General features: G+C 49.8%; 1 protein-coding gene across 6 annotated transcripts in view; it reads left to right on the plus strand.

The window, feature by feature from the left end:
- The window catches only part of Asap (ArfGAP domain of ASAP), a 956637-nt gene that overhangs the window by 839182 nt on the left and 104410 nt on the right, over nt 1–13045 (plus strand). For all 6 annotated transcript variants that reach the window (XM_069306348.1, XM_069306344.1, XM_069306347.1 and 3 more), the window contains one exon: nt 4853–4963. In XM_069306348.1, coding sequence (XP_069162449.1) covers nt 4853–4963 — 111 coding nt within the window. The remainder of the gene's footprint in view (nt 1–4852; nt 4964–13045) is intronic.

Below are 13045 nucleotides of genomic sequence, written 5' to 3' on the forward strand. Positions count from 1 at the left end.
GTCGTCCTGGCTAGCAGACTGCCCCTTGTTTGGTCTGGATTCCTGGCATTCCTTCTGTCGTTCCCGCACGCTGGAGTGGCGGGAAGCTTCCACGGTGCTTCAGGTTTTCCTGGGGGACGAACTTGAGTACCTGAATGAGTGCTTGTTTGCCCCTGCCCTTCCCCGCGATGTGGGCGTTATTCAGCTCCATGTGCAGGTTCCCTCCCTTTCGGCGGCGCTCGTTGCGAGGACTTGCGCGCCCGGGGCCTTTTGTGTTCGGCCTTGCGGTTCTTTTCCCTCCTGGAGCTGTCTTCGGATTGGCTCGTGGAGGATGTGGGGACGCTTGGGTCCGTCCTGGGGTCCGGCACCTTGTCCTCAGCTGCGCGTTCGTCGGCTGCCTTGTTGAAGCTGTTCACGCCGATTTTGCGGGATGCGGTTTCCCTGTTTTATGCTTCCCGTCTCGCATGTCGGCAGGCGGTGCTGGGTTCCTCCGTGGAATCTTCTTGGGCTCTGGCTCTTAGGCATTCTTCACCTTTTTGTCCTCTCCTGTTTGGGGAGTCGGCCGTGGCGCAGTTTATTCAGGCTGCGTCCGCGGCTTGTCGGACTTGTTGGTTTTCCGGGGGTCCCGGGGTGGGTCTTCCCGGAAAGGTCGTGCCAGGGTTCGGGGTTCCTCTCGTCGTGGTAGGCCTCTGGTGTCAGGTTTGGGGTTGGCTCCTCCTGCGGACCCTCCCTCGTCTGGTCGGCGCGGTGTTCGCGCTGTGCGGGGTTCTGGGTCTCGTAAGGGTCGCCGGCCTTTTCGTGGTTTGGCCCCTTGACGGGGCGATGGGGGGGGCGGCTTGCGCTGTTCGCCCGCGCCTGGTCCCACGATTCGTGGGCCTTTCGGGTCGTGTCTCGCGGCCTGCGGTGGCGTTGGGTGGCCCCTCCCCCCTTTGGGGGGTCGGGGCTGGCAGGGCAGGTTTCTTCCCCTGCGCTCTGTCGAGTCGTCTTGGAGTGGGTACGCTTGGGCGTCGTCGAAACGACGTCGTCCCTCAGATGGGTTTCCCGTCTGTTTCCGGTTCCGAAACGGGAGTGTGCGGACCTGCGGTTCATTCTGGACTTGTCCCGTCTGAACCCCTGGGTTCATTGCCCCTCCTTTCGGATGACTACGCTGTCTCAGGTTCGGCTCCTCTTGGAGCCGGGAGCTTGGTTGGTGTCCCTGGACCTCCGGGACGCTTATTGGCATGTCCCGATTCATCCGCGGTTCAGGGACTGGCTCGGTTTTCTTGTGGGGCGTCTGAGTTACCGTTTTCGTTGTCTCCCGTTCGGGTTGAACCTGGCACCTCACGTGTTCACGCGCCTTACACGGGTTGTGGTGGCTCGTTTGTGTCTCCTAGGTGTTCGGGTGTTGGCCTACCTTGACGACTGGCTGGTTTGGGCTCCCAGCCAGTCAGCTTGCTTGCTAGCCAGGGATTTGGTTCTTTCCCAGCTCACCGAGTTCGGGTTCTTGGTGAACTGGAGGAAGTCCCATCTGGTTCCCTCTCAGGTTCGGACTGGGCTGGGTCTCGTTTGGGACTCTCGAACCGCCTCCTTGTCTCTCCCTCCGGAGTCTCTCCTGCGGCCGTGGTCCCGCCTTCGTCTGTTTCTGGAGGGCCCTCGGGTCACCCGGCGGTTGCTCGAGGGGCTGTGTGGGAGCCTGAACTTCGCGATGGTGGTCTACCCGCCGGGTCGGGTTTGGCTTCGACGGCTGTTCTGGTTCCTTCGGGGTTCCCCCTTCCGCCTCTCTCGCGATCGCAGAGTTCGACCCCCGGGGGCCTTGCGTCGGTTGCTGCATCACCGGTTTCCTCTTCGGGTTTTTCAGGGTTCAGTGCCTTGGTGCCTACCCGAGCCCTCGCTCGATGTGTACACGGATGCGTCGTCTCTCGGCTGGGGTTTTGTGACCAGTGCTCACCAGGCCGGCCAGGGGCGTTGGGATCCGTCCTTCCGTCGAGCTCACAGCACGGTGCGGGAGTTCGCGGCAGTGTGGTTTGCTCTGGGGAGGATTCGGGTGGCCCGCGGATCGACGATTCGGCTCCATTCGGACTGCACACCGGTGGTTCATTGCCTGAACCGCGGGGGTTCGATGCGGTCCTTGTCTCTTTGGGGTTGGTCGCTTCGGGTGACTCGTCTGCTGAGTTCTCGGGGTTTGGCTCTCCTGGCGGTTCACGTACGGGGCGTGTCCAATGTCTTGGCCGACGCCCTGTCTCACTTCGTTCCCCTCTCCACGGAGTGGACGGTCGACGACGAGTCCTTCCGTTGGCTTTGCCAGACGTTCGGGCGCCCCGAAGTGGACCTCTTCGCGTCGGCGTGGTCGCGGCGGCTAACCGTTTATGCGGCGCCCTTCCCCGATCGCGAGGCCGTCGGGGTCGATGCCTTTCGGCTAGACTGGTCGAGGTGGGGGTTCCTGTACCTCTTTCCCCCGGTTTGGCTGTTGCTCCAGGTCCTGACTCGCTTGGAGACTTACCAGGGGAGAGTTGTCCTTCTGGCCCCTTGGAGGCCGGCCCAGCCTTGGTTTCAGGCGCTGGTTGCTCGGTGTCCGAACCCGAGGGTTTTCCCGCGGCTCCGCCTCTTTCAGCAGATCGGGCCGGTACGTCACGTGGCTGGTTCGATCTTCTCCTCGAGTCTTCGCGTATGGTTTTTTTGACTCGAGTCTATCATCATCTCTATGGTGATCAGGTGGCTTCCTTGTTGGTGTCCCACCTGAGGGCTTCTTCTCGGCGGCAGTATGAAGTTTCCTGGCGGTCCTTCCGTTTCTTTTTGCGTCTTCGTCGTGTTAGCTCCTTGTCTGTTCGGGTGGTCTTGTCCTTCCTCTCGTGGTTGTTTCAGGACCGTCATCTTATGCCTAACACTGTCGCTTCGTATCGTGCGGCGCTGGTGGAGCCGCTTCAGCTTGCTTTCGGTATCGATGTTACGTCTGCGCTGTTTCGCAAGCTGTCTCGTGCATTGTTTCACCTCAGGCCTGCTCATGCGTCGCCTGAGCTGTCCTGGTCTTTGGACAGAGTGCTCGCTTTCCTTTCATCTCCTCGTTTCGTTGTGGCCCCTTCGGTCCAGGATAGGATTGTTTTTCCAAGGCACTTTTCTTGTTGGCTTTGGCCTCTGGGGGTCGGGTAGGGGAGCTTCATGCTCTCCTCCGGCGCAGGGGTTTCTGCTCTTTTGGTCGTGGTGATTGTTTTGTTTGTTTGCAGCCGTCTCCTTCTTTTCTGGCGAAGAATGAGACTGCTGCGTTCCGGAGGGGTCCATGGGTGGTTGATGCTTGGTTGGTCAGGCCGGGGGTGCATCATGTTTTCTGTTGGGGAGTTCTATCCACTAGTTCAGTTTTTGGTAGCAATTTTAACCAGAATAGGGGTTTGTTTTGGGGCGCTTACCTTTCTGGGTGCCTCTTCCGGTCGATGGCAGACATAGAATGCTTCCAACTACACGGGGGCTTCTATAGGCCATTGCTCCCCTTGCCTCTCTGAGGGGGCCCGGTTCTGGCCGTGGTCCCCGGTAGGCCTAAGAACTCCATACACATGACTGATGCCAAAGTCTGACATTAGCATATCAGCCTGGGATAGCTCCGGGGAGCCTCTGGGACTCGCCTAGAAAATGGCGTTTCATTACATTCAACGCTGGTTTTTTGGGGCTCACCATACCAACTTAGTGGTTTGCAATGGTGAATACATATGTAGATAGGTATATACAATGTGTGTATATTGTGTAATAACAGCAAAAATGCCAGATAATAGCAGTTACATATATAATTTGACATTTTTAGGTGATGCTGTGGTCACAAGCTGAACAGCAGTGTTGTTAGTTCATCCTGCATGCGCCAGCCTTTGGGTACTCACTCAGTACTGAGGCCCTCACACCCGGGAGTGGTGCCCACAATTTTGTTTAAATGGCATCTGTTTACTAGAGCCCTGAAGAAGCTAATGTGAACCCCTTGTAGCTGTGGGACTTTTGAATCTTACGTGGTACTTTAAAATGTATACAGTATATACAATGTGTGCCATTCAGGCAGTTAGACCAAAATTGTACATATACAATTTCAGTTGGTAAAGGGTTAAACAAGGGCACAGCTCAACGATTAAATCATAAGAAATGACTGAGAAATTAAGTGTTCTAGATGGGTTACATAATGGAAGAGAATGGGTGGTCAGATATTTCCATTGAGACTCCTAGTGCAGTAATCATACAAGGAGGATTACCTGTATTAGGAATGCAATGCTTCTTAAAAACTCTTGTCCTCCATATTGGAGGTCTCATTAAACAAAAGAAAAAAATTGTCCACTGGATCTCTTTCATAAATTTTGGATTTGTATGCAAAACCCTGGATCCCAGTGTGGGTCTACTTGAAATCCAGAATGTTACCTTACCTTGCAGTTACCTTGCGTTGCTCTCAGGAATCAAAGTCCCTGCGCCTGGTCTTTGACCAGGCCTTCTGCTGGCAAATGTTAAATAAAGTTATTTTCTGCAGACTCTGTTTTTTCCATTTTTACTATTTTGGTATTCTATTGTTCATTGAAAGGTCATAGAAGGTGCTTGAAAAGATATTCTGAAGGTGATTATGAGATCATATCTCCTTAATTGCTTATTGGAACAGGTTCCCAATATATTTCTTAGGATACCTTAATCATTAAAGTGAATTTTGGGCATAGGGAAAAGTGACTCAGCCTGGTTTGAAAAAGATTACATGACTAAATATAATTTTAAGTGCAGACTTTTCTTAAGACTAAATATCACTTAGAAGGGGGTGGAATGCAAGGCAACCTTGTATGGAGTTATATCTACATCTAATATACAAAATTTGAAATTTTGCTTTGCCTCCTTTAAACAAATTCAAAAGTTTTTAAATTGTGACAAATGCATTTTTTTTCAGCTGAGCCAAGCACAACAACAGAAGAAATCCATGTTTGAGAATGTGGAATATGAGTGGAATCTCTCTGATGATAACCTGACTGATATGTCAGATGATGATGAGATTTTCAAGGTCAGTGTTAGTTTGTAAATATTTTGTTATTGCACATATTTATGTTATTGCACATAAAATGTGTTCAAAAGGAATTACCGGAAAAATAGGCAGATGGATCTACAATTTCCTGACCAACAGAACCCACTGTATAATAGTCAACAAAATAAAATTTGGTCCATTAACCATGAAGAGCTTAGTCCTCCCAGGGTACTGTGCTTGCTCCAGTACTTTTTCTCATCCTCATATCGGACATGGACAAGAACACAACCTATAGCACTGTATCATCCTTTGCAGATGACACTAGGATTTTAGTGAGAGTAGACAACATAGAGGACACAGCAAATCTCCAATCAGATGTAAATCAGATCTTTCTATGGGCTACAGAAAATAATATGGTGTTTAACGAAGATAAGTTCCAGTTCGTGCACTACGGAAAAAATTAAAATATTAAAATGGAAACCACGTACAAACCACGTAACCTCCCCTCTCATTCTTGTCGGTAACTGTGGCCACCTGTTACTGTCTGCATTCACCATACCAGCTCAGTGGTTCTCTATGGTGAACAAAAATGTAGATACTTATGTATAATGTGTGTATTAGTATAACAACACCAAAAGGATTATGTTGGGAAGAGCCATTTGGGTGACAGAGGTGGCGTCATCTGTGTGACTTGTCTAGCTGTGTAAAGGGTGGCCACTATGCACTTTGGGCACCCTACAAGCTTAGGTGTACAATTATGGTACATACAGCATGTAGGTACTTATATATAATGTGTGTATATAGTGTAATAACACTGCAAACAATATTGTAGGGGGAGAAATTTAGTACGTGTGACCTTGAATGTGTGAGGGAGGCAGCTGACTGTGTGTAGTGACGTCTCTTAGTGCCTGAACTAACTATATCAGCTTTGTTGTACAGTTGTGTTGAACAAAACATGTAGATACTTGTATATAATGTCTGTATATAGGGAATAAAATAAAAAACAAGCTGGTGGGAGGAGGAAGTAGGCGAGTGAGGCATTGTTGAGGGAGTGGCAACGAGTGGCTGACTGTGTGTGGCGGTCACTCCTCATTGCTTTTCGACTCGCAATACCAACTTAGTGGTTCGTTATGGTGAACAAAGCATGTAGATACTTATATATAACCTGTGTATAGAGTGTAATAACAGCAAAACTATTTGTTTATTGTTTTATGAACATAATAAATCAATCACTAATATGAACAGTATAGCGACAGTATAGAACAGTATAGAACTAATATTTTGAGTATAGCGATGATTCACCCCTTTTATTATATAAATATATCACAATACACACTATTGCACAATATTACTGCAAAAAACTAATTAAAAATCAGTCAGAGACATTGAAATAATTAGGTGATAATATCTTTGTGACAACTCCCACCTGTCAGCGCGGGTGACGCTGACCGCTTCTGACGACTGCTCTGTCAACGCCCACATTTTGCCAGACCTCCTCGGCCTATTGCGCCCAAAATATGTCACCTACGATTTATTTGTTATTTTTCCCGTGCTAAGGGAACACAAATTAACATTTTTAGAAGACAAAATAATTTTCTGGGGGGAGCCCCTACGCTCCCCGGAGCTGATGGGCCTACCGTGGACCACGAGCCAGAACCTGGCCTCCCTCAAGAGAGGCAAGGGGAGCAATGGCCTATAGAAACTCCCGTGTGGTTGGAAGCATTCTATGTCTGCCATCGACCAGGTTAGGCACTCAGAAAGGTAGGCGTCCCAAAACAAACCCCTATTCTGGGGAAAATTGCATCCAAAAACCGAACGAGTGGATAGAACTCCCCAAACAAAAACGAGCAAACTAGTATGACGTCATTCATCGTCGCGCTGCTGTCTCCGCAGCCCCCCCCCGCCCCGGGAAGGAGAAGGTGGAGCCCCAGACCTACGGCGCCGGCGATCCACACCCCAGTTCTTCGACTGATGCTATAGGCACCGGTTGTGTGCTTCGGCTCCAATAGTTGTTTCAGCACTGTACCTAGAGTGTGGTGTCTGTCTTCTAGGTGATGCGTGAGCCGGGAGTGAGTCTCCAGTACTCAGGCTGCATGCGCTTATCGTTCCCTTCCCTAGGTGCCCTGTAAGTACTGCCCTTGGGGCTTGGGGTTACCTTCCACAAGTTCCTTGGGTCCTACTTCTGCTAGGCCGTTTGCTGCTCGGTTTTCGGCCGCCCCTTGTGTGATAGGGGGTTCTGTCTCCCTTGTTCGCCTTAGAGTAAGGGGCAGTTTTGCACTGGCGGGGTGCAGAGTACTGTGCAGCTTGTCTTCACCAATCATTGCGGCCGGCTCTGTTCCGCCTGGGTACGCTGTCCTCTTGCGGGGTTTTCTTTTTCTTTTTGTTTGTCTACCTGGTGGGGGGCTCTGCCTTTAATTCTTTCCCCCTTTGTGTCAAGTTCTCTTCTTTCTTCCGGTGGTTCCCCCTGCTAGGTCCCCGTGAGTGTACACGTCCCGGGGGTTCAGCTTTTAGAATGTTGTTTGGTAGCCATGGGCGCCGGTTAGCAGTACCTGGGATTACCTGAGCGCGAGTCCTCTCATAGTAAACGCTCGGGACCCTGGGAAACCCCTAGGGGGAGTGTGGGCCTGATAGGTGTGGTGCCGGTGCCCCCCCCCCCCTCGCTTTGGGCGAGTTTGAGGGGGGACATTCTCTTGTCTCGAGGTGACTCTCACGGTTTTCCCTCCGTCTGCAGCCTGTGGGGTCGGTGACACCTTCGGCCTGGGGTCCTGCAAGTTTTGTTGCTTGTTTGTGACTCGGTTACCCAGTCTTATGCTGACTAATTGGGTGCAGGCTGCACAGGCGTTGCACTTTGGGTTTCAGTGGCAACGCGCTAGTTGTTTGCTCCCCAGAAGCCCCGAGGCTGCCCCGTTTTCGTTGGTGGTCTTGTCGGGTCCTCCCCCCCTTCCTCCCTACATCCAGGTCGTTACCGTGTGTGGGTTCGGGGTCGGGGCGGGGCTTCCATGCTTTTGAGACTCGGTCTCGGGGACTTCCCCTTTTGGGGTAGGGGGTTTGGGGGGTAGTTTGGTTCGTTACCTTGTACACGTTCCTGGGCCAAGTCGGGCCTGTGTCGCTTTGGGACGGCGGATGTGGCCTGTTGTCTCGACTTCGGTCCTGGGGTTTGGGGGGCATTCGAGCCTGTTTCCTCCAGCCGTGTTGTAAGAGTCTGCCAGTGGGCTCCCTTCCTTAGTCGTTTTCACGGCTGCCCTGGTTTTCTTGAGGCTGGGGCTTTGGGAGGACAGCTTGGCCCCGGGGCCTGCTGGGTGTGTTCCCGGGGCTGGGGTGGGGCTGACGGGGGCCTTAGGCCCCGTTGGTCCCCACCAGAGTCATTCTACTCCTCTGGGCAGGGCTTGCGGTTTTGTGGAGTGGGGTTTTTCCTTCCCCACTCTCCACACGAGTATTGGGCATCGGCCCCTCCCCGGGCTCGGTTCCTTGTCCATTATGCCTGTTGCTTCAGTCCTGTCGGTGGGTGCTTTTCTACGTTCTTCGCCCCCTTTTTCCCGGGACGGGGCTTCTCCGTCATGTCCCCCTCTTCTTGGGGTTCTGCATGACTTTTGGTCTCTGGTGCGACTTGGTTTTTCTGTGCCTTCGTTCTTTGTGTTTGATTTTGTGTGTTCTCGAAGGTTCGGGACGGTTTTGCCGCTTCCCGTTTTACCGGTACGTCTGTCGTCATTCGGTGGGGCTTCCCTCGGGCCCTATTTAGGGATTGTGGGTCCTATTCCGGGCTGCCTCTGGGTTTTTGGCCTTCTCTTTCATTTGTTCTTCTCTTTTCTCTGTGTGCTGTGTCTCGGCGCTGCTCGTTTTCTTTCCGTTCTGATCTGGCATGCCGGATTGGGCTACTTGTCGCCAGTTGGGCTACTTGTCGCCGGTTGGGCTACTTGTCGCTGGTTGGGCTACTGGTGGCCCGCTTGGGTTCCGTTTCGGTTCGTTGTTTTCCTTACATGGGCCGGCTACGTTGGTTTCTGTTTCCATGAGTTGGCCTGTTTCTTAACGGTTCGCTCGGGATACGACTCGTTGAGCTACTTTTCTGCTCTGTTGTTGGACGGAGTAGCATGAACCTGTGTAGCCCAACCTGTTGGGCTACTTTTTAGTGTCCTGCGCGTGCGCCATTGGAGTTTGTTTTGGTTCCGGGCGGTGTGCACACGTGCTGGTGTTCTGCGTCCTTTTTATCTCGGGGGCTTCGCCTCTCGCTCTTGTCATTCTCCAGTCCGTACCCCATTGCTCTTGGGGGTGTTCTAGAATGCCGCTGTGGGGAAGTCACGAGGTTTTTCTCTGCGTTTTTGGGTGGGGGGAACCTCCTTCGCCACTCCCCTCCTCCTCTCCGGCATGAGTGCCCTGGCCGCCTCCGGCGGCTACGTTCTCATAGGCTTGCAGGCGAGTTCTTACATGTTCTGCAGGTGAGTTGGTGTGGTCTGGCGTCTTCTTTGTCCTGACGCTGTTTTTGTTTTGGGAGTAAGATTGGGTGTACATACGTACTTGAGAACGTAGAACAAAAAAAAAAAAAAAAAAAAAAAAAAAAAAGAGGTACCTGCTGCAGGGCTATTGGCCCATACGTGGCGGCTTTTGTTCTCACCACCCAATTCCTTCCTCACATCACAGGTGACTGCAGGAGGCCTCTTGGCCCATATGAGGCAGCTCCTGCCTGAACTCATCCTGCCCCTCTCCTATGCTTGTCTCACCATGCTTGAGTTCGGGGCCCCATCTCCACCTTGTTCCATGGTGCACAGGTGGGGGTGCCTGTTTGGTGGTACGTTTTCCTGTGTCGAGGGTGTTCTGTGCTCGCCTAATTGTGCTTGCAGGGTTGGGCTCTGGCTCTTTGGTTCCACCTCTCGCCTGTCGTTCGCCTGCTTTGCAGATTCTGTGCCTCCTGGGCTCTCGTCTCTACACTTGGGGCTGTGTATGCGGTCAGCCCGGGTGTGGGCTGCCTACTGTGTTCTTTCAATTGCCTGTTACACTGCACACGTTTCTTCTCGCGTCCTTGTGGCTCGGTTAGGTACTCGGTTTCCACCTTTGTCCCCTTGTTGTGTGCCACTCGTGTTCCAGTTTATCTTTATCTTCCCTGCCGCTTCCTCGGGGAGTGTGGTGACGCGTTGCTGCAGTTTTGATGCTACGGCTGTGTGTAGGGGTCTGGTTGTGGCGTTTTGTTCGGCCCTTCCATGCTCCTTCTGGTGCCTTCCTTGGGGTTTTTTGTTACCTTGCTTTTTTGGGACCCTCCTTCCTTGCCGGTCTTGTTGTGCTGGGCCTGGTTTTTTCCATGTTCCTTGGATTCTCGGTCCTAACCTCGTTATCCTCGCCTCGTTGTGCTGGCTGGGGATGAGCTTGGGCTCTTCATCTCGCTCCTCGCCTATTATTCGCTTTCTGTTCCTGTTCCGGAGCCTATTGGGCTCTTCTCTGCTCTGGACGCTGGGTGTGGGGTTAGCCTCTCCAGGCTAACACTTCCCTTCCTCATGCATTCTTCTCGTCTTCCTGCTTCACTCTTGTCCTGGCCGCTAGTAATTACCTAAGTGTAATTACCTAAGTGTAGTTACAGGATGAGAGCTACGCTCGTGGTGTCCCGTCTTCCCAGCACTCTTTGTCATATAACGCTTTGAAACTACTGACGGTCTTGGCCTCCACCACCTTCTCACTTAACTTGTTCCAACCGTCTACCACTCTATTTGCGAAGGTGAATTTTCTTATATTTCTTCGGCATCTGTGTTTAGCTAGTTTAAATCTATGACCTCTTGTTCTTGAAGTTCCAGGTCTCAGGAAGTCTTCCCTGTCGATTTTATCAAGTCCTGTTACTATTTTGTACGTAGTGATCATATCACCTCTTTTTCTTCTGTCTTCTAGTTTTGGCATATTTAATGCTTCTAACCTCTCCTCGTAGCTCTTGCCCTTCAGTTCTGGGAGCCACTTAGTAGCATGTCTTTGCACCTTTTCCAGTTTGTTGATGTGCTTCTTAAGATATGGGCACCACACAACAGCTGCATATTCTAGCTTTGGCCTAACAAAAGTCATGAACAATTTCTTTAGTATATCGCCATCCATGTATTTAAATGCAATTCTGAAGTTAGAAAGCATAGCATAGGCTCCTTGCACAATATTCTTTATGTGGTCCTCAGGTGATAGTTTTCTATCTAGAACCACTCCTAGATCTCTTTCTTTATCAGAATTCTTTAAAGATTTCTCACATAATATATAGGTTGTATGGGGTCTATGTTCTCCTATTCCACATTCCATAACATGACATTTATTAACATTAAATTCCATTTGCCAAGTGGTGCTCCATATACTTATTTTGTCCAGGTCTTCTTGAAGGGCATGACAGTCATCTAAATTTCTTATCCTTCCTATTATCTTAGCATCATCAGCAAACATGTTCATATAATTCTGTATACCAACTGGTAGATCATTTATGTACACAATAAACATCACTGGTGCAAGAACTGAACCCTGTGGTACTCCACTTGTGACATTTCTCCATTCCGATACATTGCCTCTGATTACTGCCCTCATTTTTCTATCAGTCAGAAAATTTTTCATCCATGATAGAAGCTTACCTGTCACCCCCTCCAATATTTTCCAGTTTCCAGAACAACCTCTTATGTGGAACTCTGTCGAAAGCCTTTTTTAGGTCCAGATAGATGCAGTCAACCCAGCCATCTCTTTCCTGTAATATCTCTGTGGCCCGATCGTAGAAACTGAGTAAATTCGATATACAGGATCTTCCTGATCGAAAACCATACTGTCTGTCTGATATTATATCATTTCTCTCCAGGTGTTCTACCCATTTAGTTTTGATTAGCTTTTCCAATACTTTCACTATTACACTTGTCAATGATACAGGTCTATAATTGAGGGGGTCTTCCCTGCTGCCACTTTTGTAGATTGGAACTATGTTAGCCTGTTTCCACACGTCTGCTACGATTCCTGTACACAGGGATGCCTGAAAGATCAGGTGAAGTGGAATGCTGAGCTCAGATGCACATTCTCTCAGAACCCATGGTGAAACGCCATCTGGGCCAGCTGCTTTGTTCCTCCCGAGCTCCTTTAGCATATTTTCCACTTCAACTCTAGACACCTCTATCCGCTCTATGTTGTTCTCTGGAATTCTTATTGTGTCTGGTTCTCTGAAGATTTCATTTTGTACAAACACACTTTGGAACTTTTCATTTAATGTTTCACACATTTCCTTTTCATTTTCCGTGAATCTGTTTCCCATTTTCAACCTCTGGATATTATCCTTTACCTGCAATTTGTTGTTTATGAATTTGTAGAATAGGCCCGGTTCTGTTTTACATTTATCTGCTATCCCTTTTTCAAAATTTCTTTCTGCCTCTCTCCTTACTGCTGTATAATTGTTTCTTGCATCTTTGTATCGCTGGTATGTTTGGGGGTTTGGCCTCTTCCTATACTGATTCCATTTTTGTGTCTTTTGGTCTCTTGCCCTCTCACAATTTCTGTCGAACCAATCCTGTTTTCTGGTCCTGCATCTCTGTTTTGGTATGAATGTTTGTGTGCCTTCCTCGTATAGTTTTAAAAATTTGGCATACATTTCATTTACTTCCCTGCCTAGCAACAATTCTGTCCAATTACACTCATTAAAAAAATTTCGAAGTTCCCCATAGTTGCCTCTCTTTAAATCGAGTTTATCAACTGTTTCAATGTCCCCATTTTCTTCTAGATGATATCTTAAAGCATATTTAATGTCTAACAGGACGTGATCACTCTTTCCCAAGGGAGGAAGGTACTGGATGTCAAAAATCTCTTCTTCTTTCCTGGTGAATACTAGTTCCAGTACTGACGGTATATCTCCTTCCCTCATTCTTGTGGCTTGCTTTATGTGTTGATACAAGAATGTCTCCAGAATGAGGTTCACAAATCTGCATGTCCAAAAGTCCTCCGTTCTTGCTTCATAGGCCTCCCAGTCTATTGCTCTAAAGTTGAAGTCCCCCAGTATCAACAGTCGTGATTTATCTTTATCTGCTTGTACAATAATATCTCTCATGACCATTATGAGGCCCTCTCGTTTGTCATCCAGTTCTTCCTTTGTCCACGTGTTGCTTGCTGGTGGGCTGTAGGCATTTACAATTATCAGCTTAT

Source organism: Procambarus clarkii, chromosome 57, assembly GCF_040958095.1.
Source record: "Procambarus clarkii isolate CNS0578487 chromosome 57, FALCON_Pclarkii_2.0, whole genome shotgun sequence".
Taxonomy (NCBI): domain Eukaryota; kingdom Metazoa; phylum Arthropoda; class Malacostraca; order Decapoda; family Cambaridae; genus Procambarus; species Procambarus clarkii.